We start from the raw sequence: 27240 nt of genomic DNA, 5'->3' as shown, positions 1-27240 counted from the left end.
CAACATTTCAGCACCCTGGAAAGCGACAGTTGATGCACAGATCCGCATTGCTTCACTTTTGTGATTCGTTTTGTCAAGCTTTTTACTGTTCTCCCGCTCTCATAGTTAACACATTTGTGTTCTTAAATGCCACATTAAATTATTAAATTACTGACTCCCAAAATGATAATTTGATATTTTATAAAAGCACTTGGTTACGCCACCTTTTGTGAGGGTTGTTTTTAAATTATTTTGTCTGAAGTTAAAATTTTTGAATTTGTCTGGAATTTTTCCTGTTTTGCTTCTGTACTTTCACAATTTGAACTCATCGGGCCGCTGTTGCCCAATATGTTGCAGTTAGGATGTGCTTTTGTAACAGATTTTCACAGTCTACATCCTGGCGTAGTACTGATGCACAGCCACTTTAGCTGAGTGCCCGCTTCGGTGTGGTGATCATACTATAGTCTCCTCTGTCATATCAAACTGGAACCCTCATTTTTTACGCTGTGGATTAAAAATTACGTTTTTTATTTAATCTGCAAGATTTACGCAACGGAATATTCATTTTAAAACGGAATAGAACACGATGGCTGCTGCGACAGAGGTATCAGATAGAACAATGAAACGGCAAGTACTGTTGTTATTCTCCATCATCTGCCTCGATTCCGTGATTGGGCAAGTCAGCTACTCTATTCCAGAGGAAATGGCAAAAGGCTCTTTGGTCGGCAACATAGCTCAAGATTTGGGATTAGACGTCAAACGGCTTCAATCTGGTAAAGCACGTATTTATACCGGGGACAGTATTCAGTACATTGAGCTGAATAGAGTAAGAGGAGTCCTCGTTATTAAAGAAAAAATAGACCGCGAAGGCCTCTGCAGACAGACAACGCCTTGTGCTTTGCATTTTCAAATAACGTTAGAGAACCCATTAGAAATGTTCCCAGTTACTGTGGAAATTGCGGATATTAATGACAATGCTCCGATGTTCCAAAAGGAGGAGAGGAGGTTTGAAATCAGCGAATCTGCAGTCATCGGCTCTAAATTTATGCTAGAGAAAGCAATGGACCCCGATATCGGACTGAATGGTCTTCAGAGGTACACCCTGAAGCCGAGTGACAATTTTGTGCTCAAACTGCACTCTCAATCTGATGGGAGCAAAAAGGTTGAAATGATTTTACAAAAGCCATTGGACCGAGAGAAACATGAACACATATCTTTAGTATTAACAGCAGAAGATGGAGGAGAACCACAGATGACTGGAACAATGCAGATTCATGTTACTGTACTGGATGTGAACGACAATGCCCCTGTTTTTAGTAAACCCGTTTACAAAGCAAGCATTGCCGAAAACTCCGTTATAGGAACACTGGTTACAAAGGTTAGTGCTTCTGATGCAGACAAAGACTCAAATGGAGAAGTGACCTACGTCATCGGGAATAGCATGGACGGTGTTTCAAAGTTATTTCACATAAATAGTGAAGGGGACTTGATACTTGATGCTCCAGTTGATTATGAAAAAGAAAAAAACTATCACATTGATATAGAGGTGATAGATAAAGGGGGACTTTCGGATTCTAGTAAGATAATTATCGACATAACTGACGTGAATGATAACAGCCCTGTAGTAAATATGATCTCGACATCAGGTTCAGTACCAGAGGATTCAGCCCTCAAAACGGTAATAGCATTAATGAGTGTAAGTGATCCTGATTCTGACACCAATGGAAAAGTTCAGTGTGTGATAAATGAATATATCCCATTTGAAATCAAATTTACGACCAACAATTTTTATAGCTTAGTTACAGACAGTGATTTAGACAGAGAGAGAGCCTCTGAGTACAACATCACAGTGACGTGTTCTGATGAGGGAGTGCCCTCCCTCTCCAGCAGCGTCACTCTCACCTTACAGATCTCTGATGTGAATGACAACGCGCCTGTCTTTGAGAGGAGCTCATATGAGGCCTACATTGTAGAAAACAACACACCAGGCCTCTCTATATTCACAGTGAAAGCCAGAGACGATGACTGGAACCAGAATGCCCGTGTTTCTTACATCCTGGAGGACTCCTCTGTTAACGGAGTGCCAGTCTCCTCATATGTTTCCGTCAGTGCTGATAGTGGAGTTATCCATGCAGTTCGCTCTTTTGACTACGAGCAGATCAAAGACTTTCAGTTCCGTGTCAGAGCGCAGGATGGAGGCTCCCCTCCACTCAGCAGCAACGTGACAGTCAAAATAGTGATCCAGGACCAGAACGATAACCCCCCTCAGGTCCTGTACCCAGTCCAGACTGGTGGATCAGTGGTGGCTGAGATGGTGCCTCGTGCAGCAGATGTGGGCTACCTGGTGACTAAAGTGGTGGCTGTTGATGTGGACTCTGGACAGAATGCCTGGCTCTCATATAAACTGCAGAAAGCCACAGACAGGGCGCTGTTTGAAGTGGGTTTACAGAATGGAGAAATCAGAACTATCCGCCAAGTGAATGATAAAGATGCTGTGAAACAAAGACTGACTGTTATAGTGGAGGACAACGGGCAGCCGTCTCGTTCAGCTGCAGTCATTGTTAACGTGGCGGTGGCGGACAGCTTCCCTGAAGTGCTGTCTGAGTTCACTGACTTTACACACGACAAGGAGTACAATGACAACCTGACTTTTTACTTAGTGCTGGCTTTGGCTGTAGTATCCTTCCTCTTCATCACGTGTGTAGTGGTTATTATATCAGTGAAAATCTACAGATGGAGACAGTCTCGCACCCTGTTTCACTCCAACCTCCCTGTGATTCCATATTATCCACCACGTTACTCAGACACTTTGGGCACAGGGACTCTCCAGCACGTGTACAATTACGAGGTGTGCAGGACGACTGACTCCAGAAAGAGTGACTGTAAGTTCGGCAGAGCTGGTAGTCAGAACGTGTTGATAATGGACCCCAGTTCTACAGGGACCATGCAGCGGATACAGAGTGAGAAGAGCATCCTGGATGAACCAGACTCTCCTCTAGAGGTTTGATTATTTCATTTATAAAAAATTAAATCTAAACACATCTTTTTTCAAAACATTGTATTACTATGGCCTTGCTATTCATGCCATTTCAGTACCCTGGACAGCGATGTAAAGCGTTCTCTCCTTGTCTTTTCTTATTCATTCACTGGCCTCCTTACTTTACAATACAGATGATTACCATTTCCAAGTGTCAAACGTTATTATAAGTCATTTTGGAAGACTAACGAGCTCTTTAGCAATCTGTTTCTGTATTTGGTACTTGTAGTAGTTCTTTGTGTTGTGGCTTGAACAGCAAACTTAGGTTTTAACAGATTAACACCATATCCTTTTTAACTCATGCAGTTTCATGTTGTGAACTCTGTGGGCCGCTGTCTACCAGCGTCTTAGTGTTTCATTTTATATTTATATACTCAGCCATCCCCTCTCCTCCAACAAGGGAAATCTACGAATCATAGCTCAGTCGATCATGGGTGAACAGCATGTACGGCATATCAATTGGGAATATTTTCATCGTCAGTTTTTGACTAAACCGAACGGACTGTGCATTTGATTCCAAATTAAAAACGCCTATACGGAAAGAAGGGAAAACACGTAACCATTTGTTCCACGGGTGAGCCTGACAGAACAATGAGACGGCAAGTACTGTTGTTTTTCTCGGTCCTCTGTCTGAGTTCGGTGCTCGGTCAGGTCAGCTACTCTATTCCTGAAGAAATGGCAAAAGGATCTTTGGTCGGTAACATAGCTCAGGATTTGGGCGTAGACGTCAGACGGCTGCAAGCGGGTAAAGCTCGGATCCACACAGGAGACAGCGCAGAATACATCCAGTTCAACAAGGAAAATGGGCTCCTCATTATCAGTCAGAGAATAGATCGGGAAGCTCTCTGTGGTCAGACGACGCCTTGCGCTTTGCATTTTCAGATTGCCTTAGAAAACCCGATTGAAATATTCCCGATTACCGTTGAGATCACTGACATTAATGACAATGCCCCTGTGTTCGAAAACAAGGAAAGGAGGTTTGAAATTAGCGAGTCCGCGTTTATAGGCTCAAAATTCGTACTGGAGAAAGCAATAGACGCTGATATAGGACTGAATGGTCTTCAGAGCTATACGCTAAAGCCCAACGATCATTTTGTTCTTAAATTACACAGTCAGTCTGATGGTGGTAAAAAAGTCGAAATGATTTTACAGAAGCCTTTGGACAGAGAGAGACAGGAGTTTGCGTCATTGTTGTTAACAGCTGTAGATGGAGGAGACCCGCAGAGGTCTGGGACTATGCAAATTCATATTAATGTCTTAGACGCAAATGATAACGCTCCTGTTTTTACGCAAAACGTGTACAAAGCAAGTGTGAAAGAAAACTCGCCTACAGGAACACTCATAACAAAAGTCAGTGCCACCGATGCAGACAAAGGCTCAAACGGAGAGGTGAGCTACGTAATTGTAAATAGCATGAGGAGCATTTCAGTACTATTTCACATTACAGAGGAGGGCGAGCTCACGTTAAAAGGTCCTATTGATTATGAAAAGGCCAAAAAGTACGAGATTGATGTAGAGGCAGTTGACCGAGGGGGTTTATCTGAATCTAGCAAAGTGATCATCGATGTTGGCGACATTAATGACAACACGCCCGTCATAAATATGATCTCCTCATCAAATTCAATAGGAGAAGATTCGCGATCAAGTACAGTGGTAGCTGTAATGAGTGTACATGATCCCGACTCTGAAGAAAACGGGAAGGTCCGGTGTGTTATTGGTAAAACCATACCATTTAAAATATCCACCTCATCCAGTAATTTCTATAGCATCTTGACAGACAGTGATTTAGACAGAGAGGTGGCTTCTGAGTATAACATCACAGTGACGTGTTCTGATAAGGGAGTGCCCTCCCTCTCCAGCAGCGTCACTCTCACGTTACAGATCTCTGATGTGAATGACAACGCACCTGTCTTTGAGAGGAGCTCATATGAGGCCTACATTGTAGAAAACAACACACCAGGCCTCTCTATATTCACAGTGAAAGCCAGCGACGCTGACTGGAACCAGAATGCCCGTGTTTCTTATATCCTGGAGGACTCCTCTGTTAACGGAGTCCCAGTCTCCTCATATGTTTCAGTCAGTGCTGATAGTGGAGTCATCCATGCAGTTCGCTCTTTTGACTACGAGCAGATCAAAGACTTCCAGTTCCGCGTCAAAGCGCAGGATGGAGGCTCCCCTCCACTCAGCAGCAACGTGACAGTGAAAATAGTGATCCAGGACCAGAACGACAACCCCCCTCAGGTCCTGTACCCAGTCCAGACTGGTGGATCAGTGGTGGCTGAGATGGTGCCTCGTGCAGCAGATGTGGGCTACCTGGTGACTAAAGTGGTGGCTGTTGATGTGGACTCTGGACAGAATGCCTGGCTCTCGTATAAACTGCAGAAAGCCACAGACAGGGCGCTGTTTGAAGTGGGCTTACAGAATGGAGAAATCAGAACTATTCGTCAAGTGAATGATAAAGATGCTGTGAAACAAAGACTGACTGTTATAGTGGAGGACAACGGGCAACCGTCTCGTTCAGCTTCAGTCATTGTTAACGTGGCGGTGGCGGACAGTTTCCCTGAAGTGCTGTCTGAGTTCACTGACTTTACACACGACAAGGAGTACAATGACAACCTGACTTTTTACTTAGTGCTGGCTTTGGCTGTAGTGTCCTTCCTCTTCATCACGTGTGTAGTGGTTATTATATCAGTGAAAATCTACAGATGGAGACAGTCTCGCACCATGTTTCACTCCAACCTCCCTGTGATTCCATATTATCCACCACGTTACTCAGACACTTTGGGCACAGGGACTCTCCAGCACGTGTACAATTACGAGGTGTGCAGGACGACTGACTCCAGAAAGAGTGACTGTAAGTTCGGCAGAGCTGGTAGTCAGAACGTGTTGATAATGGACCCCAGTTCTACAGGGACCATGCAGCGGATACAGACTGAGAAGAGCATCCTGGATGAACCAGACTCTCCTCTAGAGGTTAGACTTCTGTCCCTGATTTAATATTAATCTTTAGCAAACTTTTTAACAAAATGGGTTCTCATTGGGTACATTCATTTGGTCTTTTATTTTTCAGTACCTGGGAGAGCTACATGAAGCAACATTCACATTCATCCTAATCAGTCTGACGAATTTAAAATACCCAATGTTTGTCATCATACCTTGAATGTTTTGCAGATCTTGTGAAATATTATCTGCACATTTATATTTTTTCAGAAACGTTTTACCACATGTTTTTTTTTTATGTTACAATGTATTTCAAACCATTTAAAGTTATTTCATTTACTCTTTACCTCTCCCCACTCTGATCAGTTTTTTTCCTGCAGTTTTGCTTTGTGAACTCAATGGGCCGCTGTTGCCTCGTCTTTTGCAGTTGTAGCATATTTACAGCAGCACCGCCTCTTCATTTGGTTTTGTTAGAGTAAGGGTAGGCGCATATTGCATTGTCTTCGGTTGTAGAGCGGAAACACTGGAAGGCACAACTATCGTTCTTTTCCTTCACATCCAAGGACTACTTTTATTTATTTTTGGATTACATGCTTGACCATCTGTTTGAACTATTTGTACGGGTTTACCGGGTCTTCTTGCCTTGGTAATATCAAACAATGAGACGGCAAGTACTGTTGTTCATTTCGATCCTTTCCTTTAGCTCTGTCTCCGGGCAGGTCAGCTACTCTATCCCGGAGGAAATGGCGAGAGGCTCTTTGGTTGGAAATATAGCACAGGATTTAGGTTTAGACGTTAAACGACTAAGGCAGGGTAACGCTCGTGTTTATTCTGGTGACAGCAGTGAATACATCGAGCTGAACAGCGACAGAGGAGTCCTCCTTATTAAAGAGAGAATAGACAGAGAGGCGTTGTGCGGTGATACGACGCCGTGCGCCGTGCATTTTCAGATTGTGTTAGAAAATCCTATGGAATTTTACAGTGTCACTGTTGAAATTGCAGATGTTAACGATAATGCACCAACATTTGAAAAAAATGAAATCAAATTCATAATAAGCGAGTCTGTCGTTGTTGGGGCGAAATTTGATTTAGAAAGAGCTGTAGATTTGGATGTAGGTATAAATAGTCTCCAAAGTTATGTGCTAAAACCAAGTGATAATTTTGTACTTAAACTGCACAACCAAGCTGATGGAACAAAGAATGTGGAAATGGTCCTCCAAAAACCTCTAGATAGAGAGAATAATGAGTTAATTTCTTTGGCGTTGACTGCTGTAGATGGGGGAGAGCCTCAGATGTCCGGAACAATGCAGATTCTCATCACAGTGTTAGATGCAAACGACAATGCACCTGTTTTTACCCAGCCGGTATACAAAGGAACCGTTGCTGAAAACGCTGCTAAAGGCATGATCGTGACAACAGTAAGTGCATCAGATGCTGATCATGGTCTAAATGGAAAGATAACGTATTCAATCACAAACACTCTAGATGACGTCAGACACATGTTTGAAGTAAATGAGGAAAATGGTGAGGTAAAAGTGATTGGACGCCTGGACTATGAAAAGAAAAGACATTTTCAGATTAATGTAAGGGCGAGAGATAACGGGGGGTTATCGGATACCTGTAAAGTGATCGTAGATGTTGTTGATGTAAATGACAATGAACCAACGATTAAAATAATGTCTAAATCAGCTATTATTTCAGAAAGTGCAAATCCTAACACAGTTGTTACGATGATAAATATTCAAGACCCAGACTCAGGCGAAAATGGTAGAGTTAAGTGTTTTATAAATGAGAACATCCCTTTCCAACTGAAATCTACATCAAATAATTTTTATAGTTTAGTGACAGACAGTGATTTAGACAGAGAGATCGCCTCTGAGTACAATATCACAGTGACGTGTTCTGATGAGGGAGTGCCCTCCCTCTCCAGCAGCGTCACTCTCACCTTACAGATCTCTGATGTGAATGACAACGCACCTGTCTTTGAGAGGAGCTCATATGAGGCCTACATTGTAGAAAACAACACACCAGGCCTCTCTATATTCACAGTGAAAGCCAGAGACGCTGACTGGAACCAGAATGCCCGTGTTTCTTACATCCTGGAGGACTCCTCTGTTAACGGAGTACCAGTCTCCTCATATGTTTCCGTCAGTGCTGATAGTGGAGTCATCCATGCAGTTCGCTCTTTTGACTACGAACAGATCAAAGACTTCCAGTTCCGCGTCAAAGCGCAGGATGGAGGCTCCCCTCCACTCAGTAGCAATGTGACAGTGAAAATAGTGATCCAGGACCAGAACGACAACCCCCCTCAGGTCCTGTACCCAGTCCAGACTGGTGGATCAGTGGTGGCTGAGATGGTGCCTCGTGCAGCAGATGTGGGCTACCTGGTGACTAAAGTGGTGGCTGTTGATGTGGACTCTGGACAGAATGCCTGGCTCTCGTATAAACTGCAGAAAGCCACAGACAGGGCGCTGTTTGAAGTGGGCTTACAGAATGGAGAAATCAGAACTATCCGCCAAGTGAATGATAAAGATGCTGTGAAACAAAGACTGACTGTTATAGTGGAGGACAACGGGCAGCCGTCTCGTTCAGCTGCAGTCATTGTTAACGTGGCGGTGGCGGACAGCTTCCCTGAAGTGCTGTCTGAGTTCACTGACTTTACACACGACAAGGAGTACAATGACAACCTGACTTTTTACTTAGTGCTGGCTTTGGCTGTAGTGTCCTTCCTCTTCATCACGTGTGTGGTGGTTATTATATCAGTGAAAATCTACAGATGGAGACAGTCTCGCACCCTGTTTCACTCCAACCTCCCTGTGATTCCATATTATCCACCACGTTACTCAGACACTTTGGGCACAGGGACTCTCCAGCATGTGTACAATTACGAGGTGTGCAGGACGACTGACTCCAGAAAGAGTGACTGTAAGTTCGGCAGAGCTGGTAGTCAGAACGTGTTGATAATGGACCCCAGTTCTACAGGGACCATGCAGCGGATACAGAGTGAGAAGAGCATCCTGGATGAACCAGACTCTCCTCTAGAGGTTAGACTTCACTACCTTTCTGTTCTTAGCGTAAACCACACACTGCATACAGTTCTGGGGATTTTCAGCACCTTGGAGAGCGTCTTTCCAACAATGTCATTTTTTTCCTGGTAACATTCCCAATTCTCTTGAATTGGAAATTGTTTTTAGCAAACATTTTATTATTCAAACATTTGTACCCCATGATTCCTATTTTTAAGATTAATGTCAAATGGTAAATGGACTTGAGCTTGTATGGCGCTTTTCTAGTCTTATGACTACTCGATACGCTTTTACACGCAAATGCTTGTAATATCAAATGTTCAAACTAGAGCCGTCTTAGTGTCCTTTTTATTTTGCTCATTTGTTTTGTCCAGACAGGCCAATGTGAAATTCATATCTGGCATGCAATTTTACTTCATGAACTCACAGTGCCGCTGTTGGCCAGTCTGTAATACATTTACCGCAGACGTTTTGTACCTCCTACTATCTTATTTGTAAGGAGAGAACGCCACTGAAGCGAGACACACTGGATCTTATCAGAGAAACAGAACCACATATTCTAATCGAAACTCGGAATATGATTTAGACGGCCTGTAAGGACGACATCGGTAGACAAACCTTCCAAGAACAGACACCGTTCAAACTGGAGTAACGTACTAGAGAACAATGGCAGGGCGAGTACTGTTGTTTTTCTCTGTCCTCTCTGCCAGCTCGGTACTTGGGCAGGTCAGCTACTCGATTCCTGAGGAAATGCCAAAAGGTTCTCTGGTAGGAAACATGGCACAGGATTTTGGCTTAAATGTAAAAAGACTAAGATCGGGTAAGGCTCGCATTTTTACTCGAGAGAGTGACGGATATATTGAGCTGAACAACGACAGAGGAGTTCTCCTCATCAGAGAAAAGATAGACAGAGAGGCACTGTGTGGACAAACGACGCCTTGCGCTTTGCATTTTCAGATTATATTAGAGAATCCGATGGAATTTTACAGTGTTACTATCGAAATCACAGATGTTAATGATAACTCTCCGTCATTTGAAAAGAACGAAGTTAAATTTAAAATTAGTGAATCCGCTGTTAGTGGTGCTAAATTCATATTAGAGCGAGCAATTGATCCTGATGTAGGATCAAACGGCTTGCAAACATATAAACTCGAACCGACTGACAATTTTGTTGTAAAATTGCATGATCAAGCAGATGGGACGAAGAACGTCGAAATGGTGCTCGAGAAACCTTTAGACAGGGAAAAAAACGAACAGCTTTCTCTGGTCCTGACGGCGGTGGACGGGGGAGAGCCGCAGATGACAGGAACAATGCAGATTCTGATCACCGTTTTAGACGCTAATGATAATGCTCCTGTCTTTACACAGCCTATTTATAAAGCCTCTATACAGGAAAACGCCCCTGTTGGCACAACTGTCGTGACTGTTACTGCTACAGATGCAGATCACGGATCTAATGGTCGAATAACTTACTCTATTTCAAATATTGTAGATCATACCCGTGGGATATTTGAAGTCAGTGACGAAAGTGGTGAAATTCGGCTAGTAGGAAATGTAGACTATGAAAAAGCTAGAACCTTTCAGATAAATATTAGAGCAAGTGATGATGGAGGACTGGTTGACTCGTGTAAAGTGATGATTGACGTAATTGACATGAATGACAATAAGCCTGATATTAAAATAATGTCTAAATCAAACATTATATCAGAAGATGCCAATCCTGGTACTGTTGTAACAATGATTAATATTAAGGACGCAGACTCTGGTGAAAATGGCATAGTCCAGTGTAGTATAAATGATAACATTCCTTTTGTGATGAAAGCTACAAACAATGATTTCTATAGTTTAGTGACAGATAGTCACATAGACAGAGAGGTAGCCTCTGAGTACAATATCACAGTGACGTGTTCTGATGAGGGGGTGCCCTCTCTCTCCAGCAGCGTCACTCTCACCTTACAGATCTCTGATGTGAATGACAACGCACCTGTCTTTGAGAGGAGCTCATATGAGGCCTACATTGTAGAAAACAACACACCAGGCCTCTCTATATTCACAGTGAAAGCCAAAGACGCTGACTGGAACCAGAATGCCCGTGTTTCTTACATCCTGGAGGACTCCTCTTTTAACGGAGTACCAGTCTCCTCATATGTTTCAGTCAGTGCTGATAGTGGAGTCATCCATGCAGTTCGCTCTTTTGACTACGAGCAGATCAAAGACTTCCAGTTCCGTGTCAGAGCGCAGGATGGAGGCTCCCCTCCACTCAGCAGCAATGTGACAGTGAAAATGGTGATCCAGGACCAGAACGACAACCCCCCTCAGGTCCTGTACCCAGTCCAGACTGGTGGATCAGTGGTGGCTGAGATGGTGCCTCGTGCAGCAGATGTGGGCTACCTGGTGACTAAAGTGGTGGCTGTTGATGTGGACTCTGGACAGAATGCCTGGCTCTCGTATAAACTGCAGAAAGCAACAGACAGGGCGCTGTTTGAAGTAGGCTTACAGAATGGAGAAATCAGAACTATCCGTCAAGTGAATGATAAAGATGCTGTGAAACAAAGACTGACTGTTATAGTGGAGGACAACGGGCAGCCGTCTCGTTCAGCTGCAGTCATTGTTAACGTGGCGGTGGCGGACAGCTTCCCTGAAGTGCTGTCTGAGTTCACTGACTTTACACACGACAAGGAGTACAATGACAACCTGACTTTTTACTTAGTGCTGGCTTTGGCTGTAGTGTCCTTCCTCTTCATCACGTGTGTAGTGGTTATTATATCAGTGAAAATCTACAGATGGAGACAGTCTCGCACCCTGTATCACTCCAACCTCCCTGTGATTCCATATTATCCACCACGTTACTCAGACACTTTGGGCACAGGGACTCTCCAGCACGTGTACAATTACGAGGTGTGCAGGACGACTGACTCCAGAAAGAGTGACTGTAAGTTCGGCAGAGCTGGTAGTCAGAACGTGCTGATAATGGACCCCAGTTCTACAGGGACCATGCAGCGGATACAGACTGAGAAGAGCATCCTGGATGAACCAGACTCTCCTCTAGAGGTTAGGAATTCCTGTAGATGCACAACCATAGTATATTTTTGGAAATTATTGTCCAGTACCATGGACAGAGACACTATCTATCTCTTAATATATATTTCTGTCTGTCTGTTTTCTACCCATCTTTTTTTTTTACATGATGTCAATCCGTACAGCTATTTCTGCAGTTTCTCTTTACGCCCCTTAGTGCCGCTGTTGGTTAGTGTGTGTTAAAGGGCACATTTCCTGAGCAAATTCCTCCCTCCTTAGTCTGATGCGTTATTTGGGCTCCATTTTAATCGGAAATTGTGACCTGACAAAGCGAGGCACACGCCAATCTGCAATTAGATCGTGATCAAACCGTTTTTCACCGTCCCTTTTTCTCAGATAGATTTTGCGAAGGCTCTAGTGATGTTGGGTGTTCGTTTTTTTGGTCCTATTAGAAAATCGTTCTCATGGTGGCCGCTGCTTATCTGCATTTGTGTCGCAGAAATCGCTCTCGGGCAGGTCCGTTATTCTATACCTGAGGAGATGACCACAGGCTCGGTTGTCGGGAATATTATCCAGGACCTGGGTTTGGATGTTACACGAGTGAAATCTGGGAGAGCAAGGATATTTACCGAGGACGGCAGTGAGTACATTGGTCTGAATGCAGAAAAGGGAACTCTGGTTGTGGCAAAAAGAATAGACAGAGAAGAATTGTGCAAGCAAGTGTCTCCATGCTCTCTCCATTTCCAAATTATCCTAGAAAACCCAATGGAGTTGCATCGAATTGATGTAGAGATTACAGATATTAATGATAACGCTCCGTTTTTTCCGAAAAAAGAATATAGTTTCCAGGTTAGTGAATCTGCTTCACAAGGGGCTCGCTATGCTATTGAGAGCGCCAGAGATCCCGATGTAGCACATAACACCATTCAAACATACAAGCTCAACCCTGCGGATAATTTCAAGTTGAATATAGTTTCTCGGCCTGATGGAACAAAATATATTGAAATGGTTCTTCACACGTCTCTTGATAGAGAAAAACAAGAGGAGCATAAATTAACTCTGACAGCATTTGATGGTGGAAATCCTCAGAAATCGGGTTCTGTGAAAATAAGTGTCTTTGTTTTGGATGCAAATGACAATTCCCCGATATTCACCCAGTCCGTTTACAGAGTACCAGTTCCTGAAAACGCGTCCAAGGGCACTGTCATCTTAACAGTCAGTGCCACTGATAATGATAAGGGAGCAAACGAGGAGATTGTGTATTCGTTCTCCCAGCATACAGACAGTGCATCCTCCCTGTTTAATATGGACCCTCATACCGGGGAAATGAGCGTAATTGGTCTGTTAGATTATGAAAAAGTAAAACATTATGAGATTGATATTGAAGCCACTGACAAAGGAGGTTTGACTGACACAAGCAAGGTGCTAATCGAGGTGACTGATCTTAATGATAATGCCCCTGTAATAAGCATTATTTCACTCTCCAATCCAATACCAGAGAATGCGGCTCCAGAAACTGTTATAGCAATGCTTAACATCAAAGACTTGGACTCTGGTAAAAATGGTGAAGTTAACTGTTTTATCAGCCCACATTTACCTTTCAAGATCAAGTCCTCGTCGACCAATTTTTATAGCCTGATTTCAGACGACGTTTTGGACCGTGAAACGATCCCAGAATATAATATAACAATAACGGCAAAGGATGAGGGTTCCCCTTCTTATTCTACAAACAAGACTATTAATTTAAGAATATCGGACGTGAACGACCACGCCCCTATGTTCCCACAACATTTTATGACTGCTTATATAATTGAAAATAATTCACCTGGCATGTCAGTACTCTCTGTAAAAGCTAGTGATAAAGACTCTGGAAACAATGCCCGCATTTCCTACTTCCTTGATGATAGCCAACTAAATGGGATGTCAGCCTCAGCTTATTTTTCAGTGAATGCAGAGAGTGGGGAGATACTTGCTGTACGTTCCTTCGACTATGAGCAAACAAAAGAGTTCCAAATTCGCGTCAAAGCGCAGGATGGAGGCTCCCCTCCAATCAGTAGCAACGTGACAGTGAAAATAGTGATCCAGGATCAGAACGACAACCCCCCTCAGGTCCTGTACCCAGTCCAGACTGGTGGATCAGTGGTGGCTGAGATGGTGCCTCGTGCAGCAGATGTGGGCTACCTGGTGACTAAAGTGGTGGCTGTTGATGTGGACTCTGGACAGAATGCCTGGCTCTCGTATAAACTGCAGAAAGCCACAGACAGGGCGCTGTTTGAAGTGGGCTTACAGAATGGAGAAATCAGAACTATTCGTCAAGTGAATGATAAAGATGCTGTGAAACAAAGACTGACTGTTATAGTGGAGGACAACGGGCAGCCGTCTCGTTCAGCTGCAGTCATTGTTAACGTGGCGGTGGCGGACAGCTTCCCTGAAGTGCTGTCTGAGTTCACTGACTTTACACACGACAAGGAGTACAATGATAACCTGACTTTTTACTTAGTGCTGGCTTTGGCTGTAGTGTCCTTCCTCTTCATCACGTGTGTAGTGGTTATTATATCAGTGAAAATCTACAGATGGAGACGCGAGCGCGTTTTCTACAAATCCGGTGGGAATCTTCCTGTTATCCCGTATTACCCGCCCCTTTACGCAGACGTGGGAGGCACCGGTACGTTGAAGCCGGCATTCAGTTATGAGGTGTACGGAACTACCGACTCCCGGAAGAGTGATATTAAATGTTCCCGACCCTTCAGTCAAAGTACTCTGAGTGTTGACCACAGTGCTTCCAGGACAGTGCCAAGGCATACAACTGAGTCAGAGAATATGCTCACAGAGGTGAGATCAGCCCCTCTCTTGCTTATATCGTAACATTTGTCACCTTGTTGTTTTTTTTATTTGTTTGTGTTTTGTTTTTATTCAAGCACCCCAGCTCTGCAAATACACTTCTCAATCATCACATGAATACTTCTCATAAGATACAAACAAGAAGTTCTCACTGAAAGGTCTATTCAGTTCAGATTAAAACTAGTTACTAAGTCAGTAGTTTCTATGTATTTGATCTGCAGCATTGTTGCCCTGTGGCTGGATCCCAGTGTTTCCCAGATATCAACAACGGGACTGTTTTATGTGCTCCCCTCTCAGGCCCCTAACAAGCAAAGTGTCCCAACTCAGCCCAAAAGATAAACAAATAAGTAAATTATATTTAACACTAAAACAAGCACTTTTACAACAATATCATGTAGATCTGGTTATTCCACTTTGATGTCTTTCGCACTCAGCATTTAAAATGCATTTGTACATTTTCTATATGTTTCCTGCACATACTCCATCGCTGTTGTTGACTTTAACTCTCGCTCAATTCCAGCCTGATTTGTATGATACATATATATTATATGTTTCTACTTGTGTGTGGTTCTTCACATTCTTTGACAGATAACTGTTGTCGTTGCTTCATTTTTGTTCTTTGCCAACATGTACAGTAAATTAATGGTCATTGTTAAGCCATCATAGATGACTTTGTAATTTTGAGCTGTCGTATTAGGTTTGAGTATTTAGGATTGCCAGAGGTGATGTAGAGAGGCATCAGCTCTGAATGCAATGCAGGGAAGGAGACAAGGTGTTATAGAGCAAGATCAGATTCTCCTTTTGTGTTGATCTGAGTTCATGAGGTTTGTGTAGTCTTTTATCAGATTGCGCTAATGGTTTATTCACCATTTTGGTCTGTAATGTGTTGTTCTTGGCTACAGTATCTTCTATTAAGATGTATGTTTAGGTATGTTGTTGAATAGTAAGTGTTAATAGATGAAGAGGGAGAGTTAGATGGGGAGGATGTTATATTAGACAGCTCCCCCATATTATGCTTGCTTTATGCCACCAAATCATGCAGACTTATTTTTCTGATGTATTTAATATTTAATATTTTAATTGTTAACCATATAGTGCTGGTAATTATATGAAACATATATCATGTAATACATATGATGTGTATGTATGAATATGTTTATGTAACTTCCCACTTTGGCACACTGTATATGTAAGACAACAATAACCTGGAAGATAAAGATTCTGGGCTTCATCTCTGTTTAAGCATAGCTACAGATTTCTCCAGCTGAGAATCACACAGCCACACAGTGCACTACTTTTCTCAGTGACCTAGTTCCTTCATAACATGCTGCAGCCACAGGCATCAGGCTACATACACACAAGAAGGAAGCAGTGATGTCTAAAGCAACCAAAATACAATCAAGGAAGGTGATGCAAACTGCTAAATGAAACAAAGAGTGAACCTTTTTTTGTGCAAGTAAAGACATTGTGATGGAGAGGCAGAGGTAACAATCACTGCTGGCTGTGGGAAGATTGAGAACGAGGGCGATGAGCAGAGTGATGGAGAGGAAGAGAGAGGCAGCGGGGGAGGGGAAGAGGCACGTGGTAACCGGCACAGTCTCCACCACCCCTGTGCTGCATTTGTGTTAGTGATGCACGGCAGCCATTTTGATCCACAGCCTTCTTTGTCTGCTGAGATACAGAGCTAAAAGAAGTATAAAACAGTTGTGTAAGGCTACAATTAATGACTGCCCTTTAAAGTACACAGACAGCAAGAGATATGTGTTATAATTGCTAAGCAATGGAAACTAGAGATAACAAGGGAGGGGGTTAGAGATCTGCATCAGTTATATAACAAATGCCAAGGGATGGGAGAAATCAGGACAGAGGCTGAATGCATATGAATGGAAATATTTAGTGACAAAGGACAACTAACCTAGAAGAGATTCAAATAGCTGTCCACAAAACTTCATAGACACTGTCCATAGGATTTACACTGTAACAGACTAGATTTACTATTCATCTGAGTCTCCTACTGTGAATAGTTACATTATATTTAAATAACAATGATAGAAACATCATGTTGTATTTTATTTAAACATGACTGTGTAGTTGATTGAACACAAATAACCCTTTAACTTCGATGTTTCCTGTGGTAGGGTAAAGTGTATATTTTAACATTTCAATCTTATTTGAAAGCTATAGAGATAAAACGTGTATTAAAGCTTAAACTTCTACATTTGCATATGCAACAAATAAATGCTTCTATCATTTGGTCGTGATAGTCTGTCTGCAGTTATGTTTTCTCATCTTTGTGCAGTATCAGAGGAAGCATTAGATCACCTCCTTTGCCTCGTCTGGTTGCTCTGGGTGGTGTGTGTGTTTCAGCAATAAAATCTGTATGACCTTCTGTGTGTATGTGAAAACTGAGTTTTACAAACTACAAAGCTTTAACCCAGGGTTATTTGTGTTAGGCTTCACATCCACAGGAAGCAGTTTATGTCCATAATAAGTCCACATCTGTGCCTGATTTACCTGTGTCATACCATTATGTCTCCTTTTCTCAGGTTTGTTATAGATGAAAGTTTTTACTGAGCACCATAAATTCTTTTGGTCACTTTCTCCATAGGGGTCAATGCTCACTAAAACGTTTTTACAAGCAGCTAAATGATTCAGCCTGTTTTATATCCTGTCTCCCTTTGGTGTCTTGTTGGTTAAAGGTGCTACCTTGAAGCTGTCATCATTTATTTTCGATCCCTTACGAAGCCCCAATAATCAGTCATCTTAACTTGGTACTGACCAAAAAAATATAATTATGTGTCGAAGCTCCTGGTTCCCACCGTCCCAGGTTGTTGTTTTAGTGTCATGCCTTCTTAGCAAGGCTGTCTGGTGAGCAGCAGTGTGCCCATGTGCTTGCAGAGGGGCTCATCAACACACTCCTCACTGTGTGTGTGTGTGTGTGTGTGTGTGTGTGTGTGTGTGTGTGTGTGTGTGTGTGTGTGTGTGTGTGTGTGTGTGTGTGTGTGTGTGTGTGTGTGTGTGTGTGCCGACATGCAAAAAGTGTGCAATAATTTACTGGGCATATCAAAAGTGTTTGTATGATATACGTTTATATGCTGTTGTTTAGTTGCTTTATACAAAATGATGCATTTAAACTCATACAGGATCGAGCCAATTAAAGCTGTTCTCCACCAAGAATCCAAACTACTTTTGTGTTAAGTACAGAAAACCATTCTGTAACTGACTCTGACTTTTTTTGTTTCTGGAGGGGGACAAATTAAGAGTACATTTTCTCTTTAACGACTTGATAATATTTTGTATGTTACAATCAGAAATACATTGCTTGGCAACTACAGTATATTGGCAACTATAAAGCTACAGATCTCAGAGTTACATGTGCATTATGTTGAGAGCAGGGCATCAACAAGGATTTTTATAAGCAAGCATATGCAAAGTTAAATGAAGTGTATGGTGGACCTATTAGACAACCAGACAGGTTTTTTTTAAGAAATTCATTTTGATGTTGTTTGTGCTCTAGTAGTGGATGTGTGTGTGGAGTCCTTGAGTGGCTGATTCTCTGACAAGGATTACACAAGGGATTACTTAAAATAGTATAACATTGGACGAGGTCCAAGTGGTGTCAAGCACATGAACATGTCTACTTATATGCTGTTTGGTTTTACTAAAATATGCTGTTAAAGGTCATTTAGCGTTCTCCTTAGCTGAGAGGACAGTAAAGGGTATAGCATGTGATCCCTTATGTTGATGTGATGCCATAGAAGGGTAAAGACTTGCGTTCAAGGGGAGTTGATGATGCTGAACATAATGTTGATGTTTTTAGCAATGTTGTATGACTCCCAAGTAAGGTTGTCAAAAAGTTTTGATACTTCTATACTTTTCCATACCAAGTGTTTTGAAATGATACCATCTCCATTATTTAAATGACCAATACTATCAAAAAGTACAGAAGTTTTAGAAGAGAAGGCTTCCTTATTGCCATTTAAACTAGGTTTGTAGCTGACATTGTGTCAAATTATGATTAAAACTGAATGACCACTGTTCAGCAGTCACTCTTGGTTTCCTGCAGCCTTCCTTTTTCCTCCTGATCTCATTTTCTGCATCCCTCCCCTCCCCCTCTCCAGCTGCACCACTCTGCTGCAGAGAGAGAAAGGGAGAAGGAGATTGCTCTGTGAAAGACATTTTGTGCTGTCTATATAAAGCATTTTTAAACCATCAGTTTTCATTTTATCCCTGTGAGGGTTGATTTGCTCTTGACAAAAATAAATATCTCCCTTGTTCCACTACTCAACCATTTATCAAGAGATTCTTTATTCCTCAGTAATCTTTTATCACATGCTTTGATTAAACAATACAATTTAAATGTGTATCCAAATGAATAGTGATAGACTTTTCTTTTTCTCAGTCTTCTCCTTTATCCTCCATGTTGTTTTTGTAGCTGTCTTTTTGTCACCATCATCAGCTCAGGAAGTAGGGTGGGATGCAAGCAGAGCAAGGGAGGTGGGTTGTGTTACCATAGCAACAAGCTGACTCACTGGCAGGACTGTACCATTTTTGGTTTTGCCACAGGGGGTCAGCAGCAGACACAGCCCCTAAGCTATGATGGCTGAATGAATTTGATGGTACTGGGAGGACAGGAGACACCCCTGTTTTGGGCACATGGGTGCAGCTTCCTCACACATCATGGTGCTGGTAATGGAGAAGGAGGGGGAGAGGGTGGTGATGACTGCTTTTAATAGATTCTGTGAAGGATGCTGCCCTATTTGTTTTGCTTTCCTTACCTTGCTCCTTGCTTTCCTAGTTGACATGTTAATTTTGGATTTGTCTTTTTTCCTAAACCCATTGATCTTTGATTATTACTCAAAATGTATTCATGTGAGCAAAAGGTGTAGTATTCCAACGGTATCATTCAAACCACGGAACATCAGTCAAATAAAAAGCAGTAGCTGCTTTGAGTCGTCTAAGAAGCTTACATTTGCCCCCACACAGACACCCATACACACATAGGCTGTGATAAACACAGGGTCACAGAGGAAAGACTCCCATTAATAAGGCATGGATTTGTATCCGGGCTTCGCCTCGAGGCCCCCTGCTGTTGATAGGAGGGTAGTGGCTTTGTGCAGCAGTACAGCATTATGTGATGTGATTCATACATTGGTTGTTTTACTGACTTTAGTGCTATTTAACACCAGGGTAAAATGGTTGTACCATAGCAAACCGTGTATATGATTATGTTTGAAAGACAAGTTGATTGTTGTTGTTTCAATTGTATAATCTAATTTAACACATCATAAAGACGAGAGGAATGCTGTTGAAAATGATTCACAAACAATGGATATATTTTTGGTAAAGCTATCAGTGACCTACTATAGATTCACTGAGTAATATTATTCTTTAACCATGGAGTTATACTGCTTTTTTCTTTCAACAGTAAAATGTCTTTGTGTTTCGTCATAGTTACCACCCCTTTCACTAACAAGGAAACAAAGTGTACCTGATTCTAAATCCTCTCTCTCACTTTCTCTCACTCCCCATCATACACTCACAGACATACTAACAGAGCACAGTCTTCCCTAACATATGTTTGGTATGTCAGGTTTGTTGACTTATAGTGGCACACATGGTTCTTACTTTCAAAAGAGTTTTCCTTGCTTAGTATTGCTTGACCATACAGCTCATACTCTAACTCTTGTCCTGTTCAAATACATACAATAAGTAATGAATCATTCTTTTGTATTTGTTTGCTTTGTGACGATCAATTAGCCAAACTGTTTTTTCTGTTGTTTTTTACATTATGGTATAGTGTGCCTATTACGGCGTTTTTATATTTTTTATTATATTAACAGAAGGCTGTAACAGATACAGATCAAAATCACATTTTGTATCCAAAATTTACAAACTTTGTACATTTATTTGCACACAAATGCTGATTGTCCACACAAACCCATAACCCTTCTTCTCTTGAACCTGGCGGTAAGTATTTGGTTGCTGTACTTCCCGAAGCCACAGTGTGTATGCAGAACATCAGTCTAACTGACATCTTTTCTGTCTTCTTTTTCTCTTTTATGTTCATCTTGTTGCCTGCTGCTGTTCCTGTTTTCCCCTTGACTCCTGATGAATCCTGTCTCGCCAAATAAGGTAAGAAATAGTTTTAATGTATTTTGTTCTATTCACAACAATTCCATCACACTCATACAGCACTGATAACTTATGCACTGACAACTGAACCCAATACTCTAGATCATCATACATTAACAGAATTCAAACAAGCATACAACAAATTGCACCGTTTACATTTTCTAAAGTATCTATAAATCTGTACACAAACCTTGCATGTAATCTATCACCACTGACAACTATTGTTGTCGATTGAGTCAGTGACGTTTATTTTGTTGGCAACAGATCATGTGTGACAGTGTGAGTGGCTTGATGTTCATAATATGGTGTGATATGTTTTCTCTGACCGAGCTGTTACACCAAATTAAGCTCATTTTTACATAGATATTATTTACAATCATTGTAGATAGTGGACATATAAGAGAATTATGATACGCGTCTCTGGATATTAAAGGAGATAATGTATATCTGGACTCTAATATTACATTTGTTATATGTAAGTATTGTCTCTTCTTCATACACTTTCTTCTTATGAACATCAAAGACATTTGAAGGACACATTAGAATAAGACAGCTCATCCTACTAACAGGCTTGTAAGGTTTAAAGAAAGGTTTAACAAGGAATACCAACTGCTTAAGTAAATCATGCCGAATGAAGTTGCAGCTATTGTACTGTCCAGTACAGTATCTTGTATTGTGTCAATCCATCAAGCAATCGATCAATCAATCTTTATTTGTATAGCACCAATTAATAACAAGTGTTACATTTTACAAAAGAGCAGGTACAATACCTTACTCTTTGTTATATTATTTACAATGACCCAACATTAATCCATCATGAGCACAGCACTAAGCAATATTTAGCAAAGTTACATTTTTAGCCAACTTGTGTTTTGTTGCTACAGACCTCAAACAGTTTTTATAATTCATGTTTAAGCATGAAATAACTTAAAGAATGTACAACACAAAAAATGGGGCACAAGCATAGCTGCTTAATGTCTGCACTATTCTTGCATATCAGACGTATATCTGTTATTTAAGTTCTCTCATTGATGAAAAGGGCATGAACAGCTTAAAATAAACATCTGTTAATATAACACTATACAAATCACCAGGAACATTAACAGCCTCCAAAATGTCCATTCAGTTCAATCAACACCTCCAAAAAAATTGTTATCACAAAAACTGAACATGAGACTCTTTTAGGATTCAAAGACTTGGGGGTTCTGGTCTAGCCCAGTTAATGGAGTAGGCACCCCATGTACAGTCCTCATCACACTGGTTGCTGGTTTGACTCCTGATCTTGATGTCATCTGTCATCACCCACTCTCTCCACCCACATTTCCTGTCCTAACAAATAAAGGCCAAAAGGCCCAACAATCATCTAAAACAGGATTTAATAACTGTTGTATTAGTATGAATAAGTTTGAACTGCATAATCGAATCAACGCGACTGTTTTTATGAGGAAGGAAAATACTACAAAGGGGTTATATACTGCAATACACTACAATGCAATGCATTTAACATATACATTTCTAATGAAGCAACCTTAAGAAAACTTTCAAATGTTTTATAATAATGTAGTGTTAGATCTGTTACAAGTTAGGTTGCAAACTTAAAGTATGCTTTGACTGCTATGTCATTTTTTAAAAATGAAAAGCCACAGTATGAAGATGGTGAGTGCCACAGTAGTCACCTTTTCTCCTCCCAAAATGTTTGAACCTTCTTGCTAGCATGGTCCCTTTTCATGGAGTGTAAATGTTCTACAAAATGTTTGAGTGTATGGTTGCTTGTTTGTAGATGTGTTTTTAACCTGTCTAGGAATATCAGCCCTGAAAATACATTTCTTGCCAAGCCCTGAAATACCATCTAAATATTCACCACTTTTATGTGGATGTGCTTATTTTACAATATAACCCAAAAATGTCAGCGTCTAATATTTACCTCACTGCTACACATAACTTTAGTGTAAAGTTTCCATAATAGTATATTAAATACAATTATAAACTTTGTAATTAAGCAACACAATCCTATATGTATTTTTCTTAATTCATTCACCTGTATTAGTTTCATAACCTGTAGCAGTAAAACATAGTTTGGTGTGCTTTTGGCAGATCTTACGTAAAAAATCCTGTATCCATTGAGATACAGAGAGAATGTGGATGTTTGTTTTCTGGTTGCCTTCTGTTTTCAGTGAGAGTCTATGAGGCTCTGTGCCTCCCCAGCAGCAGCATGCAGCAGCAGCGGTTGGCCGCCTGTGTGGCGCTGTCCACCCTTGTGGTGCTGAAAGCAGCTCTGTGCTGTCCCCCTCCCTCTAGCTCTCTCTCACACTCTGCCTCTCTACATCTCCCTCTGTCGTCCAGTTTTCCAATTTTATTTCAAACAGATCTTTCATATAATTACTCATTTTTGAAGTTCAATTGTATTATAAATATAAATGAATACAAAAGACGTTAATGAATGTATGTATTTTTAAAATTATTTATGTATTATTTGTAGCAGTCATTTTACACGTTACAGCTCTATTACATGACACACACACACACACACACACACACACACACACACACACACACACATATATATATATATATTTAAATATATATATATATATATATTTATACTATGCCTCTTTTTAGCGGTGGAACATGCATGGTTATGGTGTAATTATTAATGATTAATGTAAGTGCTGACCAAACATGAAGCACGGTAGTAACGTAACAACGGCTAATTTGCTTCTATCTTCTAAAAAATATATTAAAAATAGAAATGAATTGGCGAACTGATGGTTGATAATGAGTGTTTGTATTTGAGAGAGAGAGAGAGAGAGAGAGAGAGAATAAATTGGAGCAAACGCCTTCCTACACCGTCTGCACTCCCCCTCCCTTTTCATTTGCTCTACAGACCTCCATACGGGTATTTTACGTCGTCTGCTGACAAAATTGTTTCTCTTAGGCTCGTTGAGAGCTGTGAAAACGTCCTGACGTACGCAGGCTGCATTTCCTTTCTCTGACCACAGGAAGGCAACGAAGAGCCTTGAAAGCCACAAAGGCATGTGCATGCATGCAGGTTCATAGGCAGGAAGGTAGATGTATTGACACAAAGCATTATAATTATATGATAGATCATAATTTGATCATTATATGATCAATGAGATCATAAAAAACAGCTTCATCATTTCGACAAAGCTTTTGTCAATCATTTATTTGTATTTGTTTTTTTATTTAAACTATTTAAAACATTTATATACAACAGTTTTAGGTTATCAATGGTCTATTTTATGAGTCTAATAACTAACATATTATAAAGTCACAATAGTCTTACTAATTTTTCTGTGCATCATACTTTTACGTCACTGCACTGTAGCCGTTTCCTGATGCCACGATTGGTGGAAATAGGTTTAAGTTGTCAACCAATGAAAGCCAGAGCTGTACAAAGAGATCTACTCCCTCTCGTCGAGTAGCTTCGGCGTCGGAACCCTTACAATATTCTGCACAGGAGGCGGGGATGCATATGCAGACTTAAAGCATGACTGTCACTGTTATGTATATGGATACATCAGTATTGGATCATAGACCTTGCATACTTAACCAGTTAAGAAATTGGAATTGGAGTAAAAAGACATGGGATTTATGGAACGAGGAATAATGTGGAACAAATTGGCTGCATGGCAGGTGTTCTTGTGGTGGCATCTTTTCTTTCTCATGTGGAGTACAATAGACGGACAGACGCGTTACAGCATCCCGGAGGAGCTGAAACAGGGATCTGTGGTTGGAAATCTAGCCAAAGATTTGGGTTTGGTTGTATCTGAACTATATCGACGCAAATTGCGGATTACCTCAGAGGCTGGTAAGCAGTATTTTAGTGTGGACTTGGGGAAGGGAGAACTGGTGGTGATTGATAGAATAGACAGGGAGCAATTGTGTGAACAAAGACCCTCATGTTTGTTGCCTTTAGAACTAGTTATAGATAGCCCTTTGCAGCTGCATAGAGTCGAAATAGAAATACAAGATACAAACGATAATTCTCCTAGTTTTCCTACGAAAGAGAAGGTGGTGAAAATTGCGGAACTAGTTAATCTAGGGGCACGATTTCCTTTAGAAAGTGCACAGGACCCAGATGTCGGTACTAATTCTGTGCGTTCTTACCTCATTAGCAAAAATGACAATTTCAAATTGACTGTTAAAAACCACAAAGATGGTCGAAAAATCCCCGAGCTGGTCCTTGAAAAACCACTTGATCGAGAAAAGCTGCCTGTGCATAATCTTATCCTCACCGCTGTAGATGGTGGAGAGCCAGCGCGCTCAGGGACATCTGAAATTACAGTTATAGTACTGGACAATAATGACAATGCTCCACAGTTTGAAAGACAGTTGTATGAAGCCAATGTCAGCGAAAAGGCAACACCTGGGACCGAAATATTGCATGTTAAAGCCACAGATGCAGACGAAGGACTAAATGGAGAAATTGAGTATTTTTTTGCAGAGCAAACCACGAACCTGATTTTATCATTATTTGACATTTTACCATCTGGAGCTATTGTTGTCAAAGGATCCATAGACCATGAAACGAAATCGTTACATAGATTTGACATAACTGCTAAGGACAAGGGTAATCCTGAGATGGATGGGCACTGTGGCGTCGAAATTAAAGTAGTTGACATTAATGACAATATTCCTGAAATTATTGTGACATCTCTAACAACACCTGTTCCAGAAGACTCTGCAGTCGGGACTGTTATTGCGTTGATAAGTGCAAAAGACCCTGATTCAGGCGACAATGGCAAAGTTAAGTTGAGCTTGTCTTCAAAATCCCCCTTTCAGTTAAATCCATCAGTCTCCAACCATTATTCGTTAGTGACGAAAGGGCCCCTTGACCGTGAAAAACACGACCATTATAGTGTCAAAATAATTGCTATTGATTCTGGTAACCCCCCATTATCAAGTGAAAGGATAATACTTGTGGAATTGTTGGATGTAAATGACAACCCACCAGTTTTCTCCCAACCTTCTTATGTTGTTTATGTAAAAGAAAACTATTCTCCGGGAAGGATTTTGTGCTCGGTGTCAGCAACAGATTCTGATTCTGGTGACAACTCGAAGATATCCTACTCTATACTGGACTCTAAAGTGCAGGACGTTTCTGTGTCCTCTTATGTTTACATTAACTCAGATAACGGCAGCATCTACAGCATGCACTCGTTTGACTATGAGAAACTGAAGGTGTTTCAGATTCAGGTTCAGGCAAAGGACCAGGGCTCTCCGTCTCTCAGCAGCAACACCACTGTCCATGTTTTTATCCTGGACCAGAACGACAATGCCCCCGCTGTTATTTACCCCTCCTCCGCTGCCATGGGCTCCCTCTCTCATCAGAGGATGCCCCGCTCGGCTAAAGCGGGTCACCTGGTTACTAAGGTGACGGCCGTGGACGCAGACTCGGGCCACAACGCGTGGATCTCCTACAAAGTGTCGGAGGCCACAGACGCCTCTCTGTTCACTGTCAATCTGTACACAGGGGAGGTGAGGACTAAACGCGCTGTGTCCGAGCAAGACGACTCCTCTCAGAGGCTGCTTATAGAGATCAAGGACGACGGGGAACCGGTCCAATCCGCCACCGTCACGGTGTCCATCCTGCTGGAGGACGGCCTCCATGAGCCCATCTTAGACCTCCGACAGAAAGCGGTCGAGCCCAGCAAGAAAACTGGAAGAATCACCCTTTATTTGATCCTCTCTCTGGCCTCGATTTCCGTGCTGTCTCTGGTGACTTTTCTCATCTTAGCGGTGAAATGCATCAGGAACAGCAGAAGCAGCGCGAGTTGCTGCACGAGACAGAGTGACTGTGACGATTACAAGAACCCCAACAGAAACCTGCAGATTCAGCTCAACACTGATGGACCTATAAAGTACGTGGAGGTCCTGGGAGGAGACATGTTGTCTCAGAGTCAGTCCTTCAGGTCCTGTATGTCTCCTATGTCAGAGTACAGTGATTTCACTCTGATTAAACCCAGCAGCACCACTGACTTTAAGGAGGTCATCAGTGTCCTGGATGCGTCTTTACCTGACAGCACCTGGACCTTTGAGAGCCAGCAGGTGAGCAAATAAATAATCATTGATCTTAGTATTTTACCTTTTATTTCGTACAGGATCTAATCATAGTTTTATCATAACCAATCAAATCAAATCAAACTACTCTATCTATCTATCTATCTATCTATCTATATATATATATATATATATATATATATATATATATATATCTGTCTTCTAAACAGTCAAAATGATTGT

General features: G+C 41.5%; 4 protein-coding genes across 33 annotated transcripts in view; all 4 read left to right on the top strand.

Moving 5' to 3' along the window:
• Positions 1 to 27240, top strand: part of LOC132981948 (protocadherin gamma-A11-like) — a 292678-nt gene that overhangs the window by 220997 nt on the left and 44441 nt on the right. For 2 of the 30 annotated variants that reach the window (XM_061048123.1, XM_061048107.1), the window contains exon 1: positions 6471 to 9000. The exons of 24 other annotated variants lie outside the window; for them this stretch is intronic. In XM_061048123.1, coding sequence (XP_060904106.1) covers positions 6616 to 9000 — 2385 coding nt within the window. In that variant the 5' untranslated portion in view covers positions 6471 to 6615. Of the gene's footprint in view, positions 1 to 6470; positions 9001 to 9509; positions 12034 to 12310; positions 14833 to 27240 lie in introns of those variants that run through there. 4 more of the 30 variants (XM_061048105.1, XM_061048120.1, XM_061048095.1 and 1 more) reach the window with 4 other exon arrangements.
• Positions 67 to 2994, top strand: LOC132981967 (protocadherin beta-16-like). Its single transcript, XM_061048150.1, has one exon. It carries the CDS (start codon positions 566 to 568, stop codon positions 2984 to 2986), a length of 2421 nt encoding a protein of 806 aa, XP_060904133.1. The 5' UTR covers positions 67 to 565; the 3' UTR covers positions 2987 to 2994.
• Positions 3607 to 6186, top strand: LOC132981971 (protocadherin gamma-A1-like). The gene has a single exon (XM_061048155.1). It carries the CDS (start codon positions 3608 to 3610, stop codon positions 6011 to 6013), a length of 2406 nt encoding a protein of 801 aa, XP_060904138.1. The 5' UTR covers position 3607; the 3' UTR covers positions 6014 to 6186.
• Positions 21890 to 27134, top strand: LOC132981958 (protocadherin gamma-C5-like). Its single transcript, XM_061048140.1, has one exon. It carries the CDS (start codon positions 24580 to 24582, stop codon positions 27055 to 27057), a length of 2478 nt encoding a protein of 825 aa, XP_060904123.1. The 5' UTR covers positions 21890 to 24579; the 3' UTR covers positions 27058 to 27134.

This window comes from Labrus mixtus, chromosome 10 (assembly GCF_963584025.1).
Source record: "Labrus mixtus chromosome 10, fLabMix1.1, whole genome shotgun sequence".
Lineage (NCBI taxonomy): Eukaryota > Metazoa > Chordata > Actinopteri > Labriformes > Labridae > Labrus > Labrus mixtus.
The sequence above is the reverse complement of the archived record's forward strand: the minus strand, read 5'-3'. Positions and strand labels throughout refer to the sequence as shown.